This window comes from Sinocyclocheilus grahami, unplaced genomic scaffold (assembly GCF_001515645.1).
Source record: "Sinocyclocheilus grahami isolate Dianchi unplaced genomic scaffold, SAMN03320097.WGS_v1.1 scaffold249.1, whole genome shotgun sequence".
Taxonomy (NCBI): domain Eukaryota; kingdom Metazoa; phylum Chordata; class Actinopteri; order Cypriniformes; family Cyprinidae; genus Sinocyclocheilus; species Sinocyclocheilus grahami.
The window spans coordinates 419920-447419 of NW_015505428.1; the positions used below are offsets into that span (position 1 = coordinate 419920).

The following is a 27500-nucleotide window of genomic DNA, read 5'->3' on the forward strand; positions in this document are numbered from 1 at the left end:
ACACACACACACACACACACACACACACACACACACACACACACACACACAAGTGGAACCTGCCCTGCAAGTGCCCATCAAGAGCTCATGTGATCAAGTGTTTGCTTTGGGCAGTTTTTCAGACATGAAAATATCAGATTTCAAACACATTTATGCAGCCATACTAACTTGCTTACACAATATTCTTTTTTTAACAAATCTATTGTTTCACTGGTGTATGAATGTTCCAGAACGCTCAGTTTTATGAGCACTTCCTGTTCAAGCATCAACATTTCCTCAATGATGTCATCATATTTGACTTGAAATGTGCCATATGACATAAAGCCGGCTGTCAGTGGGTCTAAAACAAGAATAGATGTCTCAATTTTATTAATGAAATTACAAAATGAACTGTGCTTTTGCATCTGTATTAAGAACTAAGAGTATTTCGTTTTACAACTAATATGCCTAGAACTGAAAAGTTTTGAAGTCTGATTGCTAATAGTTTTATACATAAAAAAAGAAACTAAAGCTGCTGACATATTCCTTCCATTGTCAGCGTTTCAGACATGTGCTGTTTGTTAAGGTGAATTCAATATGTAAAATGGTTTGTTTGCTTTTCAGAAATGCATTTGTGGAGTCTCAGAATTCTCCTTCCTATGATTTGAACGAATGACAGCTCATTTTGTTTATATAAGAGCTATTCTCCGCAAACTAAGAACAAGACTGTCCTCATAGTATGTCATGACCCGGCTGTCCTGAACGGCTTCATTCCCTGCTCACTGAAGGCTGCTAAACTAGTTTTTCTAAAATGATGTCATTGTCAAGTTAAGATTATGATGGCACTGACATATCGTCTGTGACATGATGTTCACAAGAAGTGAATGAATGAACAAGTGTATATTTCTTACAGTTTCGCATTCATCGAGTCAAATGCTCTAATAATGCAAAACGAGTGAATGAGCTAACATTGATAACTAGCAACTTCCTGATCAAGTAAACAGCGCAGGCACTGTGGCCGAGCTTGTTTACGACTCCTCCTCAGCCGTGCAGCTCTGTGAGGCGAGCGAGCTTCAGTTTGCATATGTGACATCAGTCCAGTGGGAATAGATCTTTCTCTGTAACGTATCAATGCAACAGGTGCTAAGCATCGGCACACATGCATGGCCTCTTTTTTACTTCACTCCATACAAAGATCTAATGGAATATGAGATGGGAGGCTTTACAAGAGTATAACTGGCATAAAACTGACTCTGTGCTAACACACACACTGGAAGACAGAAAAAATGGGTGACTAGATAACACCTGTTGCTTTTAGCATAACAATGTGTTTTGTTTAACCACTATAAGAGAGCCAAAAAAAGCAATAAAGCACAAAATTACCTTTAAGTTTAGCACTATACTCTGTCTTGTCAGAATGGCTCCTTCTCACCAAGGTTGCGATGCTGATGTCACCTTTGGAAGCGTCATCATCCACAATAGTGTCTGTCTTCCTCCTTTCCAGGTATCTTATAAAAAGTCTGTTTCTCCTCTTAATGCCTTTATCCTTGTCTTTTCTCTCCCCCTTTTCGTTCTCTCTGTCATTCCCACTGGCCCGGTTGGGCTCCATGTTGACACTTTCTGTCCCTCTTGTTTTTTTCTGTCTGGTGCAGAGGTGAAAGAGAGAGAGAGAGAGAGAGAGTCTGGGAAGCGGAACAGGTGCTTTTGCACACTAACTGCATGCAGGTGAACCCTCCCCCTCTGCTTCCGTGATACCTGCCTCAGGTGAGCCAGAGCCACGCCTCCTTCACTTCTCTCTTTACCAGAAACACAGATATGGAGCCAGAGGTGAAGGATTCTGGTCTTTTGGGAGTCTGGTCTACCTTAAGGTCAATATAGGTGGCATAATATCTATCCATCCATCATCTATCTATCAATCTATCAATCTATCAATCTATCTATCTATCTATCTATCTATCTATCTATCTATCTATCTATCTATCTATCTATCTATCTATCTATCTATCTATCTATCTATCTATCCTCTGTCATTCCCACTGGCCCGGTTGGGCTCCATGTTGACACTTTCTGTCCCTCTTGTTTTTTTCTGTCTGGTGCAGAGGTGAAAGAGAGAGAGAGAGAGAGAGAGTCTGGGAAGCGGAACAGGTGCTTTTGCACACTAACTGCATGCAGGTGAACCCTCCCCCTCTGCTTCCGTGATACCTGCCTCAGGTGAGCCAGAGCCACGCCTCCTTCACTTCTCTCTTTACCAGAAACACAGATATGGAGCCAGAGGGGAAGGATTCTGGTCTTTTGGAGGTCTGGTCTACCTTAAGGTCAATATAGGTGGCATAATATCTATCCATCCATCATCTATCTATCAATCTATCTATCTATCTATCTATCTATCTATCTATCTATCTATCTATCTATCTATCTATCTATCTATCTATCTATCTATCTATCTATCTATCTATCTATCTATCTATCCATAACCACAAAGAAGCCGACACCTGAAACTTTAAGTACAGTTAATAAGCATACCTTCAAACTGTGTTGATCATAAGTATGTGAGAAGCTAAATAATCCCTGTTGGAAATATAGTTTTGGATGGATGCAGACAGAGTTAATATTAAACAAGAAGGAGGGTCTGATGACTTAACTTTGAAGGGCATGACAAAGGTCGACATATCAAACAGGCCAGTAAAGTTTTCCATTCGTGTCAACATTTACAAAGCATTACGACATCGCTGCTGTAGCTATATATCAACAGAAAGAGCAAATGTGTAATCCTCGTGAAATGCCACATGACTGTGGGTGTTCAAATATGATTTTTGTGGGTATTGTTTTAGTAGATCAGATGCTTTCTTAGATTTCAACCAGATGACGCTATCAAAACTCTAATAGACTTTAATGACTACTTTAATGACTCGAGTAAAAATGCAGTCAAAAGTGTCCCGTCTACAGAGATGTGAATGCATAACTTATCTTCCACACAGGTGAAATCTGGTTACTCTGGAATTATGAGCTGCATAACAATGTGTCTCAGATGTAGATAAAGAAAGAGTCGATGGATGTGTTCATTACAGAGAGAAACAGCATCAGAATGTGTCACTTCTGCGTGACTACTGATATAGATAAAGAATAGAAACCAATAGAACTGTTCTAATTTTCAAATGAACTGATAATGTAGTAGATCTATTTAGAATACTGAAAAGAAGAAAGTGTTTTGAAGAGCATTGCATTATTGCATATATGTGATATGATGTGTAGATGCGAGCTCAGAAGCTGACACAAGCTCAATTGAAATCATGGCTTTTTAGGAATATTCTTTTTTAGGAAGGTAAAAGTTGGCAGAAAGCATGTTAGCACTAATGATTTTCCATATACATAATGAGGAAAGTGTTTACCTTTTCTGTTTGGGCACAGGGAGATAACAATATTTGCACTTGAGGCCAGCTGACTGAAAACGTCAGAGAGAAAATGTAATGATCACAATCATGTGATACTTTCTCCGTGACCTGCAGCCATGTCTCTGTTTAGAAAAGCAAACAAAAGTAACTTTCATATAAACCTCAGGTAGAAAATCCATGAAGCGGCAGTCCAGCGCGGTCTTACAGTCTCCAACAATGAAAGAAGGATGTAAGAATTTGCAATCTCAGAAAATATGTGTAAAAATTGTACCTTTAGGGTTACAACAGCTTGTCACTAGGGACAACTTTATACCTTATACCCTACAAGCTTCAGAGATGGGTACTAAGATATTAATATGCACAAAGATTGTTGCACGTGTTTTTTCTCTGACAGTGTTTTTACATTTTAGATCATTCCATCACAAGACAACAAGCAATGAATGAGTCTTTGTTTTTCCTCCATAACTTCATACTATAGGTGACTGATAATGAGTGAAATGCTTTTGCACATTTAACTGGCTTACCATTTCTCTATTTTAACTAAATACTTGTGTTATTATAAATAAATAAATACAGTTAGTAGACAAGCTATCACAGCATCGTTTTATTAATTCCTTTTTTTGTGAGCGGGTGATGGAACTATTTTTGTATTTATTTTTTGTTGAGTTTATGAGTCTAAAAGGCAATTTACCTCTAGTGTTATCTTTCTTTCTTTTGAAGGAAAATAGATGAAATAGTTCGTTTTTTGTAATGTATTTATTTGTTTTTACCTAGTGCTGATGCCACGTTCTGCTACTGTTAATATGGTTTGCTTGATAAAATGTCATGTTTTAGTAAATATTGATTGTGCATATACAGTGCCTCCTTTACTTCCTTCTTTTTCTTTTACGGTATGGCAGACTTTTATGGTTTTTCTATCTTTCCTGTCAACATGACTCACTCACATGTAGATGTCTCTGTTCAGTTGAAGGAGAATCAGATTGCTGAGGTGGAGAGGATCACAGATTAAACAATTTGAAGTAAATAAATAAAGGAAGGAGCTGTGCACCTTGTTGTGTTTACATGATGAAGTCATTCTCTAAAAGTTGATTTGGTTAAGACACATATGGGATTTTAGAGGTGCAGCTGAAGAAAAGATTATTAGTGAATAAGTTCCATTTCAGTCATTTCCTCTCACACAAAGCTATTGGATCTCTACTTGAAGTATAGTGTAGTATAGTGACTACATGGTATATACAGGTGCATCTCAATAAATTAGAATGTCGTGGAAAAGTTCATTTATTTCAGTAATTCAACTCAAATTGTGAAACTCGTGTATTAAATAAATTCAGTGCACACAGACTGAAGTAGTTTAAGTCTTTGGTTCTTTTAATTGTGATGATTTTGGCTCACATTTCACAAAAACCCACCAATTCACTATCTCAACAAATTAGAATATTTCATAAGACCAATAAAAAAAAACATTTTTAGTGAATTGTTGGCCTTCTGGAGAGTATGTTCATTTACTGTACATGTACTCAATACTTGGTTGGGCCTCCTTTTGCATGAATTACTGCATCAGTGCGGCGTGGCATGGAGACAATCAGCCTGTGGCACTGCTGAGGTGGTATGGAAGCCCAGGTTGCTTTGATAGCGGCCTTCAGCTCATCTGCATTGTTGGGTCTGGTGTCTCTCATCTTCCTCTTGACAATACCCCATAGATTCTCTCAGGGGTTCAGGTCAGGCGAGTTTGCTGGCCAATCAAGCACAGTAACACCATGCTCATTGAACCAGCTTTTGGTGCTTTTGGCAGTGTGGGCAGGTGCCAAATCCTGCTGGAAAATGAAATCAGCATCTCCATAAAAGAATGACAAGAGTCATTCAGGATTGAAACAACATGAGGGTGAGTAAATAATGACAGAATTGATTTATTTCTTTTTGGTGAACTATCCCTTTAATGTTTTTTTATTTAATTATTATTATTATTTTTTTTATAAATGAAATGATGCTCTACAGAAGAAACTAAAACTACCAGCAGATGGCGGTAAATTATTTTTGGTTTGCATGAGTTCTGAGTATAAAAATGTATTAATTTCTAAAAGAAATGTGCATTTAAATGGAAAAAAAAATTCTTTAGAAAAACTACTTTTTTGACCATTTTCCATTGTTGTACAGTGTTGCCATATAGCAGCGTTTCCCTAAGAACCCCAAAAAACATCTTTTTTTTTCTTCACAAATCTGTTTTGATTTGTATGATTGAGGCTATTTCATGTAATAAAAGCGTATTTGAAAGCTAGAGGGTTATACGAGCAAATATCCTGATCCATACTCCAGGTCAGTCAGTGGCGGTATGCATCAACAAATCAAAGAAGAAGAAGTTGCATACTTGCTTGCATACTTTGGCACTCCTCTGACTGTAGGTGGCGCTATGGAATAACTGAAAGAGGCTCAAACGCAAGCAGGCTGCTCTTCTCTGCTCGCTGTTCTCTCGGAAAGCCTCGACTTTATGTTCACCTCATTTGAGAAATATGGTGCATTACCAAACAAACGCTCCTGACTACAGGACTTACTGAAGTACGCTTGCCCTCCTCACCTCTCACACAGAACAACTGTTGCTAACACACTATCTCTGTGCACGCATTTAAAAGAAAGCCTTAAACTTAACCTGTCTGTTTATTCTGAACACTTTACACTACATATGATGATCTAGCAACACACACGGTCTCTTCATTAAACACTCCGAGTGAGAGAATGTTACTTCAGTGATACATCGAGTTCGGAAAGATGATACAAAATGTAACATTTGCTTCGCAGGAGCTTCAGATGGAAAAAGCGCATCTCCTTCTGTTTGCTGCTGACCGACAGGTTTGTAAAATGTACTTCAGTGGTCTAGATTAGGTTATAATAAATAAGTGAGTGATGAATTAATGCAGTAATCTTATTGAGTCTGTTTTCTAATGGCACGTTTCTCTCATATCAGGAAATGTGATGTTCCACCAAAGAAAATCAAAACGAATGAGGTAAACATTCATCAGTCTACACACATTTGGATTTTATGGCAAAATAAATGCTAATAATGTTGTTCTGCCTTCAACAGATTCTGTTTAATGTGGTCGTAGAAGTACCTCGTTGGTCAAATGCCAAGATGGAGGAAAGTAGTATACTTGTATTTTTACAGAGTTTTCTGTGTCCGACCGAGGCTAGGAGGACCAGTCGCCTGATTTGGACATTAAATAGGAAAGAAAATGTAACTTTCAATATAAGACTTGCATGATCATAATAACGGGTAAGAATAAAATCTGTTCTTTTTATATCAAATAGTAATAATAATGAAAAATACCATAGAACCATGTAAATCTAACTTAGTGTCAAGGCTGTGTAAGTACCAAACCCATCATAAAAAATACAATTTGATATTAAATGTAAAATTGTCATGCATGTGCAGATGTTGTGCTTATGCATGATGCAATAGTAGGTTATTTTAAGCGCAGCATTTTTAAAACCACACTAGGTTAAGTCCCTTCATCCACAGATAGCAACAAAGAGCCATTAAACCCAATCAAGCAAGATGTGAAGAAAGGCAAGCTGACATTTTTCCACACAAAGGTTACATTTGTAACTATGGTGCACTTCCACAGGTGATGTTCTGGTTTTGATTTTCCAAACGATGTGTCTGTGAAAACAGACACGTGCAGTATACACATTTAATCTTTTATTATTAATCAATCTGTTAATATAATCCTGTTTTTTTTTACCGATGTATAAAGACATGGGAAGATCCCAGCCACACTGACGAGGAAACCATGTGCTGTGGAGATAATGACCCCATAGACGTGTGTGAGATCGGCTCCGAGGTGTGTGGAACCACTGGGTAAAAAAGCATTTAAACAGTTAAAGGGATAGTTCAGCCAAAACTGAAAACCCTCATGTTGTTCCAAAGCTGTATGAGTTTCTTTCAGCTGCTGAGCACAGAAGACGATGTTGACGGTAGCCATCGACTTCCATAGTGTGGAAAAAAATACCATGGAAGTCAATGGCTACTGTCTTCAAAATAAAAGAACGAAACTCACACAGGTTTGGAACAACTTGAGTAAATGATGACAGGATTTTTCAGTTGTGGGCTGAACTATCCCGTTAGGCAAGTTTAGTTCAAAACACTGAAACCTTAAAATCAACATTTCTGTGTGTGCATGATTTTTAATGACTTTTCAGTGAATGCTCATATTATGACGGTTTGATTCCAATTTTTTTGTTGCTTCGAACTCTGTGCAGATGGCATTTTTGGCCCATTATTCCATGTATTTCATTGTTTTAGTATTTTGCATAATACGTTCTTCTTTCTTTCCTAACACAAACCGGTTATGGCTCTGACTGCTCTTGTACGCCGCCGTATATCTCTGTGTCACAGGTGTGTGCAACAGGGCAGGTGATCCAGGTCGAAGTTCTTGGAATTCTGGCTTTGATAGATGAAGAAGAGACGGGCTGGAAGGCAATAGCCATCAACACAGAGGACCCCGATGCTTCGAGACTTAACAGTGAGTCTTTGGTTTTTGTGTTGTTATTTTATGATCTGCTTTTATGACTGTGTAATCTCAGTTAGTGCATCATTAACAGGTATTGAGGATGTGAGAAAGACTAAGGCTGGTCATCTTGAGGCTACTGTGGATTGGTATAAAAAATATAAAGTGCCAGATGGGAAGCCTGAGAACCGGTTCGCCTTCAATGGACAGTTTAAGGATAAGGTAATGGTTATTTTACGTGTTAATGCATTTAATGATCAATCATCTAATGTTAATATCTGGATGCAGCGCGAATCGAGAAATGATTCTGCATCAATTCTGAGCTTAGTTTTTAACAGAAGATGGCACTGCGTGCTTTAGAAATAGCTGTATTCTGCTTGCTTCCAGTTCCTTACACACACCATTTAAACCTAAAATAATCATTCATAAAGTTTAAAAATGTTGAAGCGAATTACAAGGATGTTCACAGTGGGCTGTGTTTACATTAATCTCACATCATAAAAGCATAAAAGCTGATGTGCAAGTACCTTTAACCCCTTACACTACTCAGCCGAACGCACAAGCGCTCTTCTTCGTGAGCATTTGAGTGTGCGGTTAAAAACTAGCCTAGAGCGTTATCTGCTGTTAAAAACTAAGCTCAGAATCCATTCGAGAGAGAATCACGATGCATTCCGAAAATCTCAGAATCAATCCACGAAACGCGATGCATCGATTTATTGTCCCTAAAAAATATTAACAACTACTTTTTTTTTTTCCCAGAAATTCTGTCGTATTTAAATTTTTCTGGTAATCAGATGAAGGCATAAAACAATTAATCTTTTAATCAAATGTAAATTACACAAACTATCGTTTTTTGGCTGCACAACAGTAGTTTACTGTTAAAATGAAAACATGGAAGTAAAATTAATTAATACTTTTAGTAGTAGTAAGACGTACATTCTCACAATTTGTTCAAATTAAGCCAGACTTTTATTTTGACGGGTTCCCATGAAGAGTTTTTTTTGTGTGTGACAGACAGACACACACTCGCACACACACACACACACACACTCACAGACACACACACACACACACACACACACACACAGACAGAAAGACAGACACACACACACTCACAGACAGACAGAAAGAAAGACACACACACACACTCACAGACACACACACACACACACACACACACACACAGACAGAAAGAAAGACAGACACACACACACACACACACTCGTCATTCATTTCTTATATATAGGCTGAAATGAGCAAGGAACATTGGTGTTTGTTTTCTGTACTTAATTACTGTTATGAACATATTTCAAAATACATGTGTTTTAGCGCCAAAGCTCGTTACCTCTCATACTTTGAAGGTTGACTAGTTAACCTCTACAACTTGAGGTTTTACTCTAGCCTTTTAGATGCATGTGTTTTTAAAATTATTTCTATTTATATACCTAGATTGATAAGTCACTCAGGAACAAATGTGTATTATCAAGGACAGCCATTTATTTTTGTAAGCATTTTTTTTTTTTAAAGAAAACCCTTAGTTACAGTTTCTGAAATCATAATTACCAGAATCCAAATCAAGGACTAGTAGACATGAAATAAACTTGATTAATCTTTTCTGTTATATATTTATTTATTATATTTAAATTCTATCTTTAATTATAAAAAAAAAAGCTTAAATAATTTAATCAAAGCATCAAAGAAAGGCCATTTAAATGTTATAATTTCACTTTTATGGTCCGTTATTGGAAAAATGATTCACACCCTTTTGACTTTGTGTTAGTGATCTAAAATAATGAAATGTAAGTAATTATAAAATCAAAGTGTTGTAAAGGAATGAAACCCGAAAACTGCCAAAGGTTGATACTTTTGTAGGTTTGTAATCGCACCATTTGCAAATGATAAATTAAAGCTTTTTATATGTTTTAAGTATTTATTCATTAAAGAAATTGCACAATTTACAGTAAATGCTTGAAATAAATATAAATTTTATTAAAAAACCCACATTTCATTAATATTAGGAATGATAACAAATCATAACAAATAGCTTTCAAATAAACTGCATTCAGTTCTTCAGTACATTACAATACTTACAGTATTCAAAGCCATTATTAATTCAAAGTTTTAAGCATTACAAACCTTAAAAGAAAAGGGGAAGCAATACAAAAAAATGCAGAAAATAGCACATTTAACCCTTTAGTGTCTAATGGCAGAATACCAACAGGAGTACATAAACAGCTAGCTTAATGTAAAAGTTGTGCACCCCAGTTTGTTAGTAGAAGTCAGAAAGTCATTCAAGTAAAGTTGACTCCACTCAGAAACACTCCGAAGCATCTTCAAGTATGGCTATTCTCATCACTCACTAAGTTTTAACCACTCCTTTCTCTTGCTTCATACACAACCTGCTACTCAAGCTGGATCCTGTACACTGAAATTTAACATTTAATTTAAACTACAACATTGGAAGCTCCTTTCATAACTAGTGAGAACATCAAAGTGATTTCTAAGCGAGAACAAAAAGCTGTAAACTTTGCTGTTGTATTCCAAAAAATAAATTAATTAATTCAAAAACTTGGGTGAGCTGAATACCAACAAGACAAAGATTTTAGGGGCAAAATCATTGATTATTAAATGTTTGGAGTGATGGTAACAAACATGTAAAATAAACTTTTGTACATAACATGGACTTCTGCAATGCAAGCCTGTGGTACATACAATGTGGCAATAATCTACCTATTTTAAATGTACAATTTTTTTTAATCTATTTATTTGTGGAAAACTGAAGTGCTTTAATTTGTCAGAGTGGAATGAGTTGTATATAATTCATTACCAATTAGTTATCACATGTCTAATTTAATTCAATGTACAGGGGTAGTGTAAGAGGCAATACCATGTTTAGTGGTTGTAAATACATTTAGCCTCAAACTCTACATATGCAACTAAATGCACATAATATTTTAACTGACTTGGTCTAACCTTTCAGTAAAGAGCAAATGCATTGCTTTATGTCATGACACTTTCCCTTTAATTAAATCAGTGCATGTTAAAATGTTCAAATTACTTATTGTAAAGTTTATCAGCATTCTGCTTCAACTACACAAATTCAGATTATTTTTTAAGTTAGAAATGTGTGTGGCGTATACAAGTAATTTATAAGGATTAAAAATGCAAAGGCTCAGACCTGATTTAGAGAAGATGACATGAACACAAGCGATGTTTATGCACAGAAATGAGCTGATATATCCCTGATTTTGCAATTCCATTGAAACTCGAAGTTCAAGTAATACTTTCAAGTGTGAAGAAAGTAAGAAATGAACTTAGCATCAATGATGGCCTTAAGGTCTGTGTTATATTTGCTACAGAGTGTTTGGAACATAAAAACAGAAACACCTTGGTATTATAATTCTATTGCCAAACTAGTTCTGAGGTATATGATAAGTAGGTTTTTCTACGTCATTCATAAGCCTTCTCAACACCCTATACTCACATTATATGTATAGCAGGTCAAGTAGCACCATTTGAAATAAGATCAAACCCAAAGAAATAGTACTCTTCTTTACTAAACTATTATCTAAGCATACATTCGGGAAAAAAATCAAATAATTTACTGTACAAATCTCAACATTTTTATACAGCTAAAGTTGCATTATGTAAAAACCACCACAGCAAGCCAAGCCAGCTGCCTTTGAAACAGTGACATTGATGTAAAGATAACCCTGTTATGTGTTCCTTGATGCATGCTTTGAGGACTAATATTAATATTGACCATTGCTTTTCTTGACTCCAAGTTTCAGTGTTCTGAAATTTCACTTTTTCTTTTGTGAATCAGAACATTACTGTTACAAAGTTGACCCTCAATGGCTCACAATACAGTAAGTATAAAGGATTTCTGAAATTGTGATAGCACCAGAGAAATTCTTTAAAAGGCTGTTAAATGATGGAGTTCATCGTTATTGTTTTTTCCACATCGTGTAATCAAAATGGATGCGGTGTAATGAATTGCCTTTCAGATCGGAGGGCGGAAAGTAATACCCTCACTATTATAAAAAGTGCTTCTAAAATACTAGGCGAAATTGCTCAATCAAAATAACTGCGTATTACTTTAAAATATTATGCAAGGTATTTTTTTCTGTGTTGTTAAAGAAAGGCATGTGAAAACACATTTGCATTTAAAACACTCCCTAGCACCATAAAAAGTGATTAGCCACAAAAGTCACCAAAGATTAATATTTCGCTCCAGTAAATTGTCCAGATTTGCCGGACTGTAAGCACCATAGATGAAGGACAGTGTGTACATAAGAGAGAAATTAAATAATAAATAAATATTTCCATTTGAGCAAACAGACAAGGTTTACTTTTTAAGAGCACCACTGATGATCTGCCTTTCCATATAGTAGCACACTGAATATATGTACTGTTAATAACCTCACACAGACTGAGCAAGCATTATGTGTCATCTAGCCAGTGGCATAGAGGTCTGCAACTCTATATCGTAGCACCATTTGATTTTTCTTATGCCACTCTTATTATGTTTGTGACTGCTCTGAACCTACGGAAGTTTTCACAGGAAATGATTGTAAGGCCCAGTCACCTTGGTAAAGGCATAGGGAGATGTGCTCACATATGTATTAGTAGTGCAGGACATTGACCGCTCGGTAAGCATGAGAAGGAACTGCTTATATGGAGGCTCTGAAGGTTCTGAATGTTCTCGTTTCACCTTTTTTCCACTGCTCTTGCTCGACGTGTTTTCAGCGCCATGCTTCTCAGCATCCTCCTCTTTCTCTCGGGCCTTCTCTGCCATCTTTGCTTCCCACAGAGCCAGTCCATGTTTTGCCTCGTTCATGTTCTTGTGCTGGTAAAACACTAAGGAGATGCGGGTGGGATGGTTGCGGTCAGGCTTCTTGAGAGGTGTAGTCGCATGGAGCTCCCGCTTAGCACACTCAATAATGATTGACCCGTGACTAGGTGCCACTGCCATCCCTCCAATTTCAGGGTCAAGGAAGTTGTGCTCGCTGTCAGACCACACATCCACCTTTTCTTTTTGCTCTGAAGTCTGGGTAAGTGGTTCCTGTTTGACTACAGGGTTAAGGATATTTTCATTGGAAAGCCTCAAATCGGGAGGTTGGTTCGGGTTGAAGCATTCAGTACCCAATGGAGGAAACACCTGAGAGATACCGTTTACTCCATGCATGTTTATCTCTAAATCTTTATTTCTTGGCATACTTAAAGTATTTAGATTTGGGGGAAACATCTGAGGACTCTGGGACATATGAGGTTTGGGGTAAGCTTCAAACTGGCTGTTTTTACCATTAGCTGCATAGTCCAATTGTAGATGGGCTGAAGGAGGCATGGAGAAGGCATCAGGTGGCATGTTAGCACCATAACCTGGATAATGTCCCATAGAGTGCATGCCAGGTTTCATGTTACAGGTGCCATAACCATTGGCTGGCAGGCTAGGCTCTCCATAGTGTGGTGGGTAGTTGACCCCGTAATGCTGAGATGCATTGTACTGCTGCTCAGAGTACAGTGAATTTCTTTGGGGATGATACATATTTGGATGCTTTAGATTGGAAGAGTAGTAAGGGTGGTAGTTGTCCACAGGGAGTCCTCCATTGCATTGGTAACCACTGTAAAGAGGGTTGGGCGTAAGAGACCTGGGATATGGGGTGGGTGCATTAGACACATTAATGTAAGAATTGGGTGTATGTAAAGGAGAGGGATAAGAAGACGGGGTTTGAGGATGTGGGGTTGCTGGTTTAGAAGCGTTTAAAAAGGTTCCTGATGCATTTGAGAATCTAGGAAACGGTGGGACAGTGTAAGCGGGATGCTGATGCTGATGGGCAGCATGAGCATGTGGGAGATGCACAGAGTCCAGATTTGTTCTCATGTTACCTGGGCCTGGAAGAAATGATGGGATTCAACCAAAATGTAAACTTTCGGTGTTGTAATATTGATAAACACTTGTAATCTGTTCCATTACTTGGTTATATAATTTATTTGACCATTCTTAAATAAACTATTTATAACTGAATAAAGTTTGAAAATTTGAGTATTGGGTTTTGAAGCTTTGCTTCTGTACCTGTTTGAGTTGTGTTCTGGCCTGGGTTCTCATAAGGGACCTGTTTCTGCTTTGCTTGCTGGGTGTTGACCATTTTGGCGTTGGGTGTACTGGGGTTGTTTGGTTTGTTAGCTGCAGCTCTCTTGGCATCCAGCTTCTTCTGCCGACAAGACTTGGCAGGCTCTGGTAGCATACGCACCTGTCTACGAAAGGCACTGAGCACCTGAATAGCACCAGTCTTGGTCTTCTCCAGCTGAGCCTCAGCACTGCCAAACTCATCAGTGGATGAGGGCTTGTATAAGGGAAGCACGTGTAACTGCTCATCCTCAGGAATTTTCCCAATCTCACGATTGTCCTCTCGTGTTAGTGTGCAAACCTAAGCAGGAGTAGAGCGGGAGGTTTTTAATATTGTATACACTACCTTTAGTTCTCCACCTACAAGGTTGGAATGTATCAGTTTGTAAAATATCTGATGGTTTGGGTGAATGCTTTTTATTAATCTTATTAGGGCACTCTACCGTAAGCATTTAATTCTTACCACCGTACTGCCTCCGTGCATGTTTTGAAGGTCTCTGTGGGCATGGGCACAAAAGTCTAGGCAGGCTGTCACTCCAGAAAATGGCCGTCCTTCTTTTAGACCCAGACGGCAATCGGGAGCTCTATGTTCATGGTCCACCTGTCAAATATAGGTAGATATAGAAATTACTTCTAAATGCCTTCTTTCGTAGATGTTCCAGAGTACTTTCACTTTTGCAGTGACTACTTATTTCATATATTACGACACTGCTGCAGCTTGTTATTCCACTTTGAAAATTTCAGGAAACTTAAAAACACCCAGATATATTCTTGATAGTAGAATAAGACCTGAAGCAGAGTGTGAGAATGGATACCTGATTGGCGTAAGCATCAGGTGCCATTTTTTTATACACTGGGGCAATGAAAGTTGCAAGACCCTGTAGATTTTGTTCCAGTTTCTCTTCCTGTAAGTGAATCAAAATTACCTTGTTATCTTTAATTTTGCATGCCCTTTGTTGACTCAGTGGTGTGTTTGTGTGTGAGCATCTTACCTCCTTGGGATCATCCCCAAGTAGTTTGAACTTTCGGGGGATTTTACTCCTAGCAAATTTGCAGCCATTGTAGTACATGCTCCAGGAGCAACCAAATGAGAAAGAAGCTCCACAGGCATCGGGTTCAAAACCCTGACATGCACATGTTCTCCTAAGGACAACGACAGAAATTACAGCATGTTAATTTCGAAGATCAGTAACATATTGTAAACATACCTCAGAATAGGGTTGCTCAATCCTGTTCCTGGAGATACCTACCTGCAGAGTTCATTTCTAACTCTTCTCCAACCTGTCTGTAATTATCCTAATTAGCTGGTTCAGTTGTGTTTGATCAGGGTTGGAGATGAACTTGGAATCTCCAGGAACAGTATTGGGCACCCTTGCCTTAGAAAATCTAGGATATTTCGTTTAAGCCATTAAATAACTATAAATTACTATGCTATTTATGTTAAGCAGAAAGAGGTTAGATACACATGTAGCAATACAAAGACCTAATATAATCAATTTGGATTCATTCTGAAATGATCATGTGTTTTGGTCAGTGTTCACTGTATTTGTGAAAAAGCAATAATAAGCATTTGTCCTTACTCCTCATTTAGAGCACATCTTCGGTTGGTCAGGGCACCATGTTTTGTTAGAGTGTCACTGAGTTCAGTGTAAAGACGGTCAGCCAGGTTGATTGGTATGCCTTCCCAAACTAGGATGACCACTACTATACAGGATGCCTCACAGGAGTGACCAACCCGCTCTCGTACCAAGACTAGGAGTTTCTCATCTACATTTGCCCTCCGTATTACCTACACAACATAATGCACATATACACATATATTCAGAAAGTATACAGGAATCAGTTTGAGGCATCTGTCAAGTAACTGTGTTTTCCATAGAGGGCGCTGTTGATAAGAAAACCAACAAGTGTACTTTAATATTTAATAACTACAACAGACAAAGGGAGGCAATACATATGCACACAAAAAAAGAGAACATAGGATGTAAATAAATTGTCTTTACCCATTTAGCAATGGGGCAGCCCTGCGCACTCTTGCCTTCCTTGCCTGTATACACAACTTTTTCAATCCTAATGGCACTTCCAGTCAGTCCAGATCTGTCAAAGGCAAAAATAGTAATATATGTATATTATAGTACAATATATAAATAGAGCATTATTTTTCTGCATGAGTGGAGTTTATGATATCACACCTTTCCTCCATAATTTTGCGGATGCCTGCAACATTTGGTGCTGATCCCAAGTGAGTATAATATGGGCCTTCATCCCTTTCACTGATTTGCTCTGTAGATTAAAAGAATATGAGAATGGTATTGTTTCTTTTGGAGTCGAAGTTATAACTAATATGTGATTTAATGTCATTAATAACAAGAACAAAATATTGCTAAGATATTAAACTATTAACATCATGACTGAAGATGTTCTTTTAAGAGGTTCGACAGATGTGCAGTTCTAATGTATATAAGCAAAAATAAAATAAACTAGGCTAAAAGTAGCTGTATAAAACCTCTTACCAACACAATGACAAGACGAAATATCATACTGTGTCTTCAAAGGTGTATCCAGCAAGTTTTTTATCGGTGTGTCAAGCAGCTTCATGGGTGACTCCAGAAAGCTTTGTAACCCAGGTTCAATCTTTTTGGGTGGGGTGAAGTTTTGTGGTTTGCACTGTTCCTTGAAATTCCCCTCAGCACTGGTTGAGAGCACAGTCACAGGCCCAGCCATCTCCACCTTCACCTTATTTGGTGACTTTATGACCAAAGACTTTCTTTCAAACACAGTTGAGAGCTGATACTGTTTTAACTGCTGCTCCATGGTAGCTAGAATACTCCTCTGCTGGCTTTGTTTACAGGAGTGAGAAGGGTGCTCCTGCTTTACTACCACTGGCAGGACTTTGGTTTTGTCTTGATCTTGCTGCTGCACTTCAATGAGTGGCAGTTGAGCCGAGGTTTCTAAACCTGAGCAGTTTTCACTTTTTATGGCCGGCATCATTGGTCTGATGTTGTTGGGGCTTTGCTGCTCCTGCCTCTGCAGAAGGTGCATTCGCAAGACTGCATGCCTCTGCAAATCTCCTTGAGCACCTTGGCTTGGGAGAGACTCTCTCTGGATTTGGGCAATGGGTTCTTGGAATTCAGCTTTGGTAAATGTTTGATCAGGTATCTGAAGGCTATTAGAAACTTGTGACAGTTGTGATTGGGAAATCGGAGACTGGGGGAATTCCAAATGATTGCGTACCCTGTGTTGGAGAAGTTGCTGGCAGTTTGGCTGTGGTTTACTGGTGTTCTGAGAGTACTGCATGTTCTGCTCAAGTTTCCTTTCGGTTAGAGCTTCCGCTTCTTTAGACAAGGTTTGTACATTTGACTTAGATGAGTCTGGAAATGTAGAGTTTTCTCTTAGAGTTGGACTAGACAGTGTTGGTGCTTGTGTTTCTATACCTAGAGATAACTTCTGGGATTCTGAATGAAGGCAACTCTCTGTTTTAAGCCTTTTCAAGAGTGGTGCATCTACCTGGCTGTTGGAAACATCTTGGGATTGTGGAGCTGCTTGCATATTCTGCCTGTCCTGAGGGAGCCAATGGGTAAATGTACTGGTGGCTTGCTGGTGAGGCTTGGCAGGTGGTGGCTGAGAGAGGAAGCTCGGGGATTGAATCTGGTCTTGATCAGTTTTGCTTAATTGCTGGGACATGTGTTTGTTAAATTGCATGGTACTATGATTGTGCATACCGGAATTGTTCTGTTCACATTCAGGGGCAGAATTGTGGGGGAACAGTAGGGAGTTTTTGTAACTATCTTGTGCCTTCTTTTCATATGAGGGACAACTGCGATTACTGAAATTTTGAGAGTGAAAGTTGTTTGAGGACAGTAACTGAGGATTTATACAGTGACTTTGGCTCTGTGTGACTGTATGCTGCTGCATCTGGGTCCGTGGAAGGAAAAAATCCCACATCTGGGGGTGGTCAGTAGATGGCTGTGGTGCTGAAGCTGAGTTTAAATCTATCCATTCCATCTGGGATGAGCGATCTGTACTCTTTGATGTTGTCTTATCCTGACCAGGTTTAGGCTCAATTTGTGGCTCAAGAATCTGTTGCTGAGGCACTGAAAAGTCTCTATTGTCATGGAGGCTTTCATCAACCGGTTGTTTCTGTAGCACCTTAATCTGTAGGTTCTGCTGACCTGTCTGAGTGTTTTGTGAAGGTGCTCCTAGGGGCAATATATAAGATTCACGGCTAAAATCTTGACTGGACTTTCTTAAATGCTCAGAGTCATTCAGAAAGCCTACGCTATCTTTTTGAATCTGCGAGCAACCATTAATGCCTGTTTGTGATAGCACATTGGACTCAGAAGGTTGTGTTCCCATATCTGGGAGGTCAGAGAGAGTATAAGCAGGCTCATTTTGCTCGGTGACAAAACTGGAGTATCCATTTACTCTAAATTCTGGGTTGTAGCCATTGCTGCCTTGTTCTTCTGGGGGTGCCTTGGCAAGTGGCTCGGAGGCAGATGTTTGGGGTGAAATAGGAAAACCTGAGGTAAATGAAGGTGAAGGAGTTTCCTGCTCAGACAGGTTACTGGTGACCTGATCTTCTTGAGATGAGTTGCTTTGAGGTGCAATGGACACATGCTCTGGGTAATACTGAGATAAAGTTTTCTCTAAGAGGTCATCAGTTGTACCTTTTACCGAGGGTGGACTTGTTGTAGCACCATTGGGCATTGGAACTTGCTTGTTCCTTGACAGTGAGAATAAATCCCCGTTGGGAAAGTTACGGTTTCTTTTACTATGTTTTATCTCAAAATTATCCCCTGGCTTATTGTGCTTGGGGAATCCATCTAATCGGTTCTCCATTCCTGCATCTCTTTTATCCCAAAGCCTCAGGTCCTCATTTCCATTCACCTCTGAATCAGTGCAGAGTTTTTTAGGCTGGTGAAAATCTAAAAATGTCTGTTCACTAAGAGCATGTTTCATCTGTCCATTCATCTCATACATGCTTTGATCAAATATCCCCTGCATACTAGCAGGTCCTGAACAATTCTCATGTTGACGTTTCATTGGGTAGACTACTGTGCTGGGATTGAAATGGCTCCAATTAGTGTCCCCATTGAACTGCTGAGACTGATCTCCATTCTGGTGCTTGGTGAGAAGAGGGTCTGTCTGCTGAGTGGCACTGATTTGTGAAAGTATCAGACTTTTTTCCGTCTCATGGCTGGCCTTTTCTGTTTCCATCTGGTCTGCTCTGGGTCCATTCACAAGGCTGCCCTCTCTGCGTCCTACATGGAAGACATGGAATATATAAATAGAGCATTATTTTTCTGCATGAGTGGAGTTTATGATATCACACCTTTCCTCCATAATTTTGCGGATGCCTGCAACATTTGGTGCTGATCCCAAGTGAGTATAATATGGGCCTTCATCCCTTTCACTGATTTGCTCTGTAGATTAAAAGAATATGAGAATGGTATTGTTTCTTTTGGAGTCGAAGTTATAACTAATATGTGATTTAATGTCATTAATAACAAGAACAAAATATTGCTAAGATATTAAACTATTAACATCATGACTGAAGATGTTCTTTTAAGAGGTTCGACAGATGTGCAGTTCTAATGTATATAAGCAAAAATAAAATAAACTAGGCTAAAAGTAGCTGTATAAAACCTCTTACCAACACAATGACAAGACGAAATATCATACTGTGTCTTCAAAGGTGTATCCAGCAAGTTTTTTATCGGTGTGTCAAGCAGCTTCATGGGTGACTCCAGAAAGCTTTGTAACCCAGGTTCAATCTTTTTGGGTGGGGTGAAGTTTTGTGGTTTGCACTGTTCCTTGAAATTCCCCTCAGCACTGGTTGAGAGCACAGTCACAGGCCCAGCCATCTCCACCTTCACCTTATTTGGTGACTTTATGACCAAAGACTTTCTTTCAAACACAGTTGAGAGCTGATACTGTTTTAACTGCTGCTCCATGGTAGCTAGAATACTCCTCTGCTGGCTTTGTTTACAGGAGTGAGAAGGGTGCTCCTGCTTTACTACCACTGGCAGGACTTTGGTTTTGTCTTGATCTTGCTGCTGCACTTCAATGAGTGGCAGTTGAGCCGAGGTTTCTAAACCTGAGCAGTTTTCACTTTTTATGGCCGGCATCATTGGTCTGATGTTGTTGGGGCTTTGCTGCTCCTGCCTCTGCAGAAGGTGCATTCGCAAGACTGCATGCCTCTGCAAATCTCCTTGAGCACCTTGGCTTGGGAGAGACTCTCTCTGGATTTGGGCAATGGGTTCTTGGAATTCAGCTTTGGTAAATGTTTGATCAGGTATCTGAAGGCTATTAGAAACTTGTGACAGTTGTGATTGGGAAATCGGAGACTGGGGGAATTCCAAATGATTGCGTACCCTGTGTTGGAGAAGTTGCTGGCAGTTTGGCTGTGGTTTACTGGTGTTCTGAGAGTACTGCATGTTCTGCTCAAGTTTCCTTTCGGTTAGAGCTTCCGCTTCTTTAGACAAGGTTTGTACATTTGACTTAGATGAGTCTGGAAATGTAGAGTTTTCTCTTAGAGTTGGACTAGACAGTGTTGGTGCTTGTGTTTCTATACCTAGAGATAACTTCTGGGATTCTGAATGAAGGCAACTCTCTGTTTTAAGCCTTTTCAAGAGTGGTGCATCTACCTGGCTGTTGGAAACATCTTGGGATTGTGGAGCTGCTTGCATATTCTGCCTGTCCTGAGGGAGCCAATGGGTAAATGTACTGGTGGCTTGCTGGTGAGGCTTGGCAGGTGGTGGCTGAGAGAGGAAGCTCGGGGATTGAATCTGGTCTTGATCAGTTTTGCTTAATTGCTGGGACATGTGTTTGTTAAATTGCATGGTACTATGATTGTGCATACCGGAATTGTTCTGTTCACATTCAGGGGCAGAATTGTGGGGGAACAGTAGGGAGTTTTTGTAACTATCTTGTGCCTTCTTTTCATATGAGGGACAACTGCGATTACTGAAATTTTGAGAGTGAAAGTTGTTTGAGGACAGTAACTGAGGATTTATACAGTGACTTTGGCTCTGTGTGACTGTATGCTGCTGCATCTGGGTCCGTGGAAGGAAAAAATCCCACATCTGGGGGTGGTCAGTAGATGGCTGTGGTGCTGAAGCTGAGTTTAAATCTATCCATTCCATCTGGGATGAGCGATCTGTACTCTTTGATGTTGTCTTATCCTGACCAGGTTTAGGCTCAATTTGTGGCTCAAGAATCTGTTGCTGAGGCACTGAAAAGTCTCTATTGTCATGGAGGCTTTCATCAACCGGTTGTTTCTGTAGCACCTTAATCTGTAGGTTCTGCTGACCTGTCTGAGTGTTTTGTGAAGGTGCTCCTAGGGGCAATATATAAGATTCACGGCTAAAATCTTGACTGGACTTTCTTAAATGCTCAGAGTCATTCAGAAAGCCTACGCTATCTTTTTGAATCTGCGAGCAACCATTAATGCCTGTTTGTGATAGCACATTGGACTCAGAAGGTTGTGTTCCCATATCTGGGAGGTCAGAGAGAGTATAAGCAGGCTCATTTTGCTCGGTGACAAAACTGGAGTATCCATTTACTCTAAATTCTGGGTTGTAGCCATTGCTGCCTTGTTCTTCTGGGGGTGCCTTGGCAAGTGGCTCGGAGGCAGATGTTTGGGGTGAAATAGGAAAACCTGAGGTAAATGAAGGTGAAGGAGTTTCCTGCTCAGACAGGTTACTGGTGACCTGATCTTCTTGAGATGAGTTGCTTTGAGGTGCAATGGACACATGCTCTGGGTAATACTGAGATAAAGTTTTCTCTAAGAGGTCATCAGTTGTACCTTTTACCGAGGGTGGACTTGTTGTAGCACCATTGGGCATTGGAACTTGCTTGTTCCTTGACAGTGAGAATAAATCCCCGTTGGGAAAGTTACGGTTTCTTTTACTATGTTTTATCTCAAAATTATCCCCTGGCTTATTGTGCTTGGGGAATCCATCTAATCGGTTCTCCATTCCTGCATCTCTTTTATCCCAAAGCCTCAGGTCCTCATTTCCATTCACCTCTGAATCAGTGCAGAGTTTTTTAGGCTGGTGAAAATCTAAAAATGTCTGTTCACTAAGAGCATGTTTCATCTGTCCATTCATCTCATACATGCTTTGATCAAATATCCCCTGCATACTAGCAGGTCCTGAACAATTCTCATGTTGACGTTTCATTGGGTAGACTACTGTGCTGGGATTGAAATGGCTCCAATTAGTGTCCCCATTGAACTGCTGAGACTGATCTCCATTCTGGTGCTTGGTGAGAAGAGGGTCTGTCTGCTGAGTGGCACTGATTTGTGAAAGTATCAGACTTTTTTCCGTCTCATGGCTGGCCTTTTCTGTTTCCATCTGGTCTGCTCTGGGTCCATTCACAAGGCTGCCCTCTCTGCGTCCTACATGGAAGACATGGAAAAATACCAATAGTAAAAACACACATGTATTCAAAATATGGTATAAGAAACAATGTTTGATGCTGAATTCAGTTCATAGGTTCTGAGAAAAGCTGTAAGAAATAACAAAATTCTAAAGGTTGTTTTCCCTCTCAAGTCAGACTCTGCTGTTGTGAAAAATGAACCTCGTCTCAAAATAGACATGCTCACCAGAGAACTTCTAAAAAAAAAAAATGAAAGCGTCATTCTTTGCATGCTTAACATTTTCCTGTACAGTCAAATCTGAGAAGGCTCCAGACAGGGGTTGCGTAGTGCATATACTAATGACTTGTTTTTTTCTCTTTGCTATTAAAAACAAAGTCCTGGATCTCAGAGTCATAAACATTGCCCTAACTGTCATGAAATATTTAATGAAACAGAATGGTACCAGCCATCTTGCTATCCAGTTCTCTGTACCTATGTCCGTCTTGCTTGGTATTTATAGATTTGAGCATATACCGTATGCATTAGATCTGTTGTCATGAGAGTGGTTGGTTATATTTTATAATACTGCTTTCATCTTGAAGTGTCTTTGGATTAAAGCTAAGAATATATATGTATATATGTATGTACACTGAACAAAATTATAAACGCAACACTTTTGTTTTTGTCCCCATTTTTCATGAGCTGAACTCAAAGATCTAAGACTTTTTCTATGTACACAAAAGGCCTATTTCTCTCAAATATTGTTCACAAATCTGTCTAAATCTGTGTTAATGAGCACTTCTCCTTTGCCAAAATAATCCATCCACCGCACAGGTGTGGCATATCAAGATGCTGATTAGACGGCATGATTATTGCACAGACCTTTTGTGTACATAGAAAAAGTCTTAGATCTTTGAGTTCAGCTCATGAAAAATGGGGGCAAAAACAAAAGTGTTACGTTTATAATTTTGTTCAGTATATATATGTATATGTATTGCACCATTGTTAATATATTACACCAGTTTTTATTTTATTCATGACCTCTGCATTAGTGTCTTCCATTTGTTTGAGTCTAGAATGGTGGAAGAAAAACAGCGTTGAAATAACTACTGGTCTGTTGGGCCTTTAAATTGGATCTTTTTATGGGAGCCACCATTGGCACGAGGAGCGATAAGAGCAAGATAAATTAATAATAACGTAACACTGTACAATAAGGTTGCATTAATGTTAGTTAATGTATTAACTATAACATGAACTAACCATGATCAATACATTTATTACAGTATTTATTAATCTTTGTTAATGATCGTTAAATACAGTTATTCATTAGTTCATGTTAATTCACAGTGCATTAACTAATGTCAACAAGCATAACTTTTGATTTTAATAATGCATTAATAAATGTTGAAATTAACATTAGCTAAGATTACTAAATGCTGTAGAAATATTGTTCATGATGGAGAATACCAATGGCAATCTCATTGTGACCTACCCTTATATCCACATTGGATTGGGTTTATTTACAAAATATGAATATTTAAAATGTATATAACTAGCTGTGTCCCTAACTGTATCTAATAGGGAAGTCAGTGAATCACAATTGAGGATTGTGATTGGTTTGGAGCTACATGAAAGTTGAATATGGATCCATTCCAGAGCCACTTCAGGGTTTCCCAACAGCCGAGACACAGTTGGATAAACCCACACTGGAAACAGCACATAAAATCTCTCTGAGCAGGAATGACAAAGCACGAGATCCCAGCTGAGAGCTGTTTATATATGCTCTAAACTTTCAGACAATGGGTTTCCATTGGCTGTGTCTATAGATATAATACTATACATATGATCTTGTTGTTGTTGTTGTTTAAATATGATGTTTTATTATAATCCTAATAATGATTCACTTGTTCAATGATTCCATTGTTAGAGTGTGAACCATGAAAGACATAGAAAATATCACTTCCCACTCACCAACTGTGTATTTGGACAGCAGCCCTGAGGCTAAGGAACTGAAGGAACGTATGTGGATAATCTAGTGCCTTATATAATATAAAAACACAAAACAAACCATTTAAACCAGTCCTTATCGTCTTTATCTTGTCTCTTGACAACTAGGAGTGGCTTTGAATTCAGTTTGTTGTCTGTCCTGTTTTTTTAGTTTCCTTCTCTTCAAATCCTCATTCTCTCTGTGTCTATTTAAAATGATCTCTCAACTATTGTTTAGTGCTTTGGTTGCTAAACCAACACAACCAAGGAAAGCACACGGCTACTAAAGCAGTGGTATTTATTAAGTGATTTAACAGTTCCTTAGCCTCAGGGTTGCTGTCTAAATATACAGTTGGTCAGTGGGAAGTGATATTTTCTATGTCTTTCATGGTTCACACTCTAACAATGGAATCATTGAACAAGTGAATCATTATTAGGATTATAATTTTGCTTTGAAAATGGTTTGCGGTTGGGGTATGGTTTAGTGCTAGGACAAAAGGCAGGAGTTGTGCTGTTTGGGTTTCAGTCATGGCCTCTGATAAACACCCAGAGGGTCCAAAATACAAGTAGCCTTGATTGTAAAAACCTACAAATCCTGAAACTTGATAAGGTGCTTATTTAACTTTTTTAAAACTTGTACATCAGTTCTCCGCGTGAAACAGACTAAATGAATAGCATTTTTTGTCTTAGCAGGTACTCCAAATCTGTAAGATTTGTCATATTGGTCACATGCGTAAATTAAAACCAGTATGTGTTTGTGGAGACTGAGTAAACTGACAATTCAATTGGATATGAATGCTTTTTGTTTTTTAAGGACAAAACATTAAGAGCCAGTTGCTCCTGCACTGTTCTGGTTCTTTTCTAAAGTATTAAGGAACCGGACAGGAGTGAGGTCATTCATTTGAAGTTCTAAACGATCAATGGATGAATAGCCAAAGAAAGCAAAACCCATTTTTTTATATTTTAAAATCTAACTCGCTTGGCTATTCCAGTACTGAAATAGATCACATCATGTAGCGTGCTGTTCGACTCCGCTTTAGTAAACACACTGCTGCTGGTGTTTGACTGCAGTTGTGCTCTCGAGTGAAACTTCATCCTCTGGTTCCTCCCACTGTAATTTGATCATACAGCTCATGTGCAAGTGTGCTTTAAATGTCATGTATGCAGGGCTTCTTCTTTGAGCCTTAACCATGCCTTATTTTCGCCTGACATACAGACAAGGAAACCAGCTCAGCAAGAATGTCAGCTTCCACAGTCAACTTTTGTTAGCATTTATTTACAACTTTGACTTGAAAATATTTTTTCCTAGTTGCTATAAAAAGTAACAAAAGAAACCGCAAGCCAGTTAACATAATCAGGACCAGTGTATCTTTCCTTTACAAGTGTCACACTGCCATTGGAGTGTGTGTGTGTGTGTGTGTGTCTCTGTGTGTGCCTCTCTGTGTGTGTGTGTGTGTGTGTGTGTGTGTGTGCGTGCGTGCGTCACTCCATTCAACACATCAGCACTATATGACTCAGGAAAATTTTCTAAAAACTTTTCTAGCTTGGGCTCTGAACACCACATCCTGAGCTTTAATAGCGCCACTGACACCCGTGACTTTCATTTTCAAAGGACATAAGCATAAGAATAGAACAAAGAGGAAAGAAGCCCTTTGAAATGAACGGGTATTTTTAGAGAGTCAGCATGTGTACGTTGGGAAGGTATGAGACTTGACTCCGAGTCTGTTTGGAAGAGCACCGTGAGAAATGTTTTGTAATGAAATGTTTTTTGTATCACATCCTGATTTAGATCTTCTTAAGAACAACGGAATAGAAACAACTTAAAATAGCAGAAGTTGCTGTATGCTTTTAAAGTTGCTGCATTTTTCCTTGTCTGCGCACTCTTTGTTCATCCCCAATGACATTTTAAATCCTCTTTGTGGGAGAGGATTTGAAGAGAGGTAGATTACTTTAAAAGCTGTGCGGATACACACTTGTGTTTATAATTTCAGCACAGCTACAGTAGGTCCTCTCTGAAGAGTCGGTGTGTGTTGGACCTGCCATTGTCCTTTGTTACTAATAGAAGGCAGATGTGGCTCTGCTGTAACCGTTTGCAGTCAAGTCTTTGTGCTCTCGTTTACTCCAAATGGCCTTTGCATGACCTGCATTGATATGACCAATTATTATGTTGTGTTAGCTATTATATACAGAAATTGAACCCACTAAGCTTAAAAGCATAAGCTTAACATTGCACAAAAAAAAAAGATTTTTGGTAACACTTTATTTTAAGGTGTCCTTGTTACACATGTTGCATGTACTTACTATTATAATAACAATTAATTATGCATAATTACATGCAAGTAAGCCAAATCCTAACCATAACCATATAGTACGTACATGTAGTTAATTAACATTACTCAGTACTTATATGTGTAATTACACTGTAACAAGGACACCTTGAAATAAAATGTAACCAGATTTTCTTACTTGTCTTGTTATCTAAACATTCTTGAATCAAGATGCATTTACTTTAAGAAGCAAGATGACTTATGTATCAAAATGTTGTTCGTTTTTGCTTACAACAAGAAAAACAAATCTGCCAATGGGGGAAGAAAAATAATCTGAATTCAAAGGCAAAACAAGATTATTTTGCCCCATTAGCAGATATTTTTGGCAGATATTATTCAAGAGTTGATAAATACTCCGCACAGGTTGTGTGACTAACAGCGTAACATAGCAGACTGAACCTGCTGACCCTTTTCTTCAGAGTCAAACACTCTCAGAAAACGCAGCCATAGATCACTACAGTGTAATTAATATGTAACTAAGCACATAATGCCATACAACAACCTCCCTACCCCCAAATCATCTTCCAAAATATACTTCCAATAAACATTCCTTTCCGTCTCCTTGTACTACTACCCCTCCCTGTTTCTTTTTGTCTGCCGCAGTCAATCCGACTCATTTGATGAACTGTGCTCAGTGCAAAGCAGATTTCTTTCAGAGAGCGTGGTAACCATGGCGATCATTATATTGGTGCTGCATGGCCATCTGCTCTAAACATTAACTGAGCATGAATGAATGACTCGGATAGAGAGGGACAGAAAATGCAAACGAGTAAACACATGTGCATTCTGGTGTGATCGGCTCTGTTTTATGGGAATGTGACAGAG

General features: G+C 38.8%; 2 protein-coding genes and 1 pseudogene across 3 annotated transcripts in view; 1 reads left to right on the plus strand and 2 right to left on the minus strand.

The window, feature by feature from the left end:
* arhgef38 (Rho guanine nucleotide exchange factor (GEF) 38) overlaps window positions 1–1634 on the minus strand; it is a 13139-nt gene extending 11505 nt beyond the window's left edge. Inside the window, exon 1 of the mRNA XM_016289526.1 lies at window positions 1363–1634. Within this exon, the coding sequence (XP_016145012.1) occupies window positions 1363–1588 (226 nt within the window). The 5' untranslated portion in view covers window positions 1589–1634. The remainder of the gene's footprint in view (window positions 1–1362) is intronic.
* Window positions 1635–6134: 4500 nt separating this feature from the next.
* LOC107598277 (inorganic pyrophosphatase-like) overlaps window positions 6135–27500 on the plus strand; it is a 26246-nt pseudogene continuing 4880 nt past the window's right edge.
* LOC107598249 (methylcytosine dioxygenase TET2-like) overlaps window positions 9867–27500 on the minus strand; it is a 22587-nt gene continuing 4953 nt past the window's right edge. The window contains exons 1-9 of one of the 2 annotated variants that reach the window (XM_016289528.1): window positions 16514–19257; window positions 16193–16283; window positions 16004–16097; window positions 15581–15789; window positions 14993–15143; window positions 14816–14905; window positions 14464–14601; window positions 13947–14301; window positions 9867–13765 (exon numbers count right to left, since the gene is read on the minus strand). In XM_016289528.1, the coding sequence (XP_016145014.1) occupies window positions 12429–13765; window positions 13947–14301; window positions 14464–14601; window positions 14816–14905; window positions 14993–15143; window positions 15581–15789; window positions 16004–16097; window positions 16193–16283; window positions 16514–19217 (5169 nt within the window). In that variant the 5' untranslated portion in view covers window positions 19218–19257 and the 3' untranslated portion in view covers window positions 9867–12428. Of the gene's footprint in view, window positions 13766–13946; window positions 14302–14463; window positions 14602–14815; window positions 14906–14992; window positions 15144–15580; window positions 15790–16003; window positions 16098–16192; window positions 16284–16513; window positions 19258–19332; window positions 19424–19653; window positions 22402–27500 lie in introns of those variants that run through there. The other variant, XM_016289527.1, reaches the window with a different exon arrangement.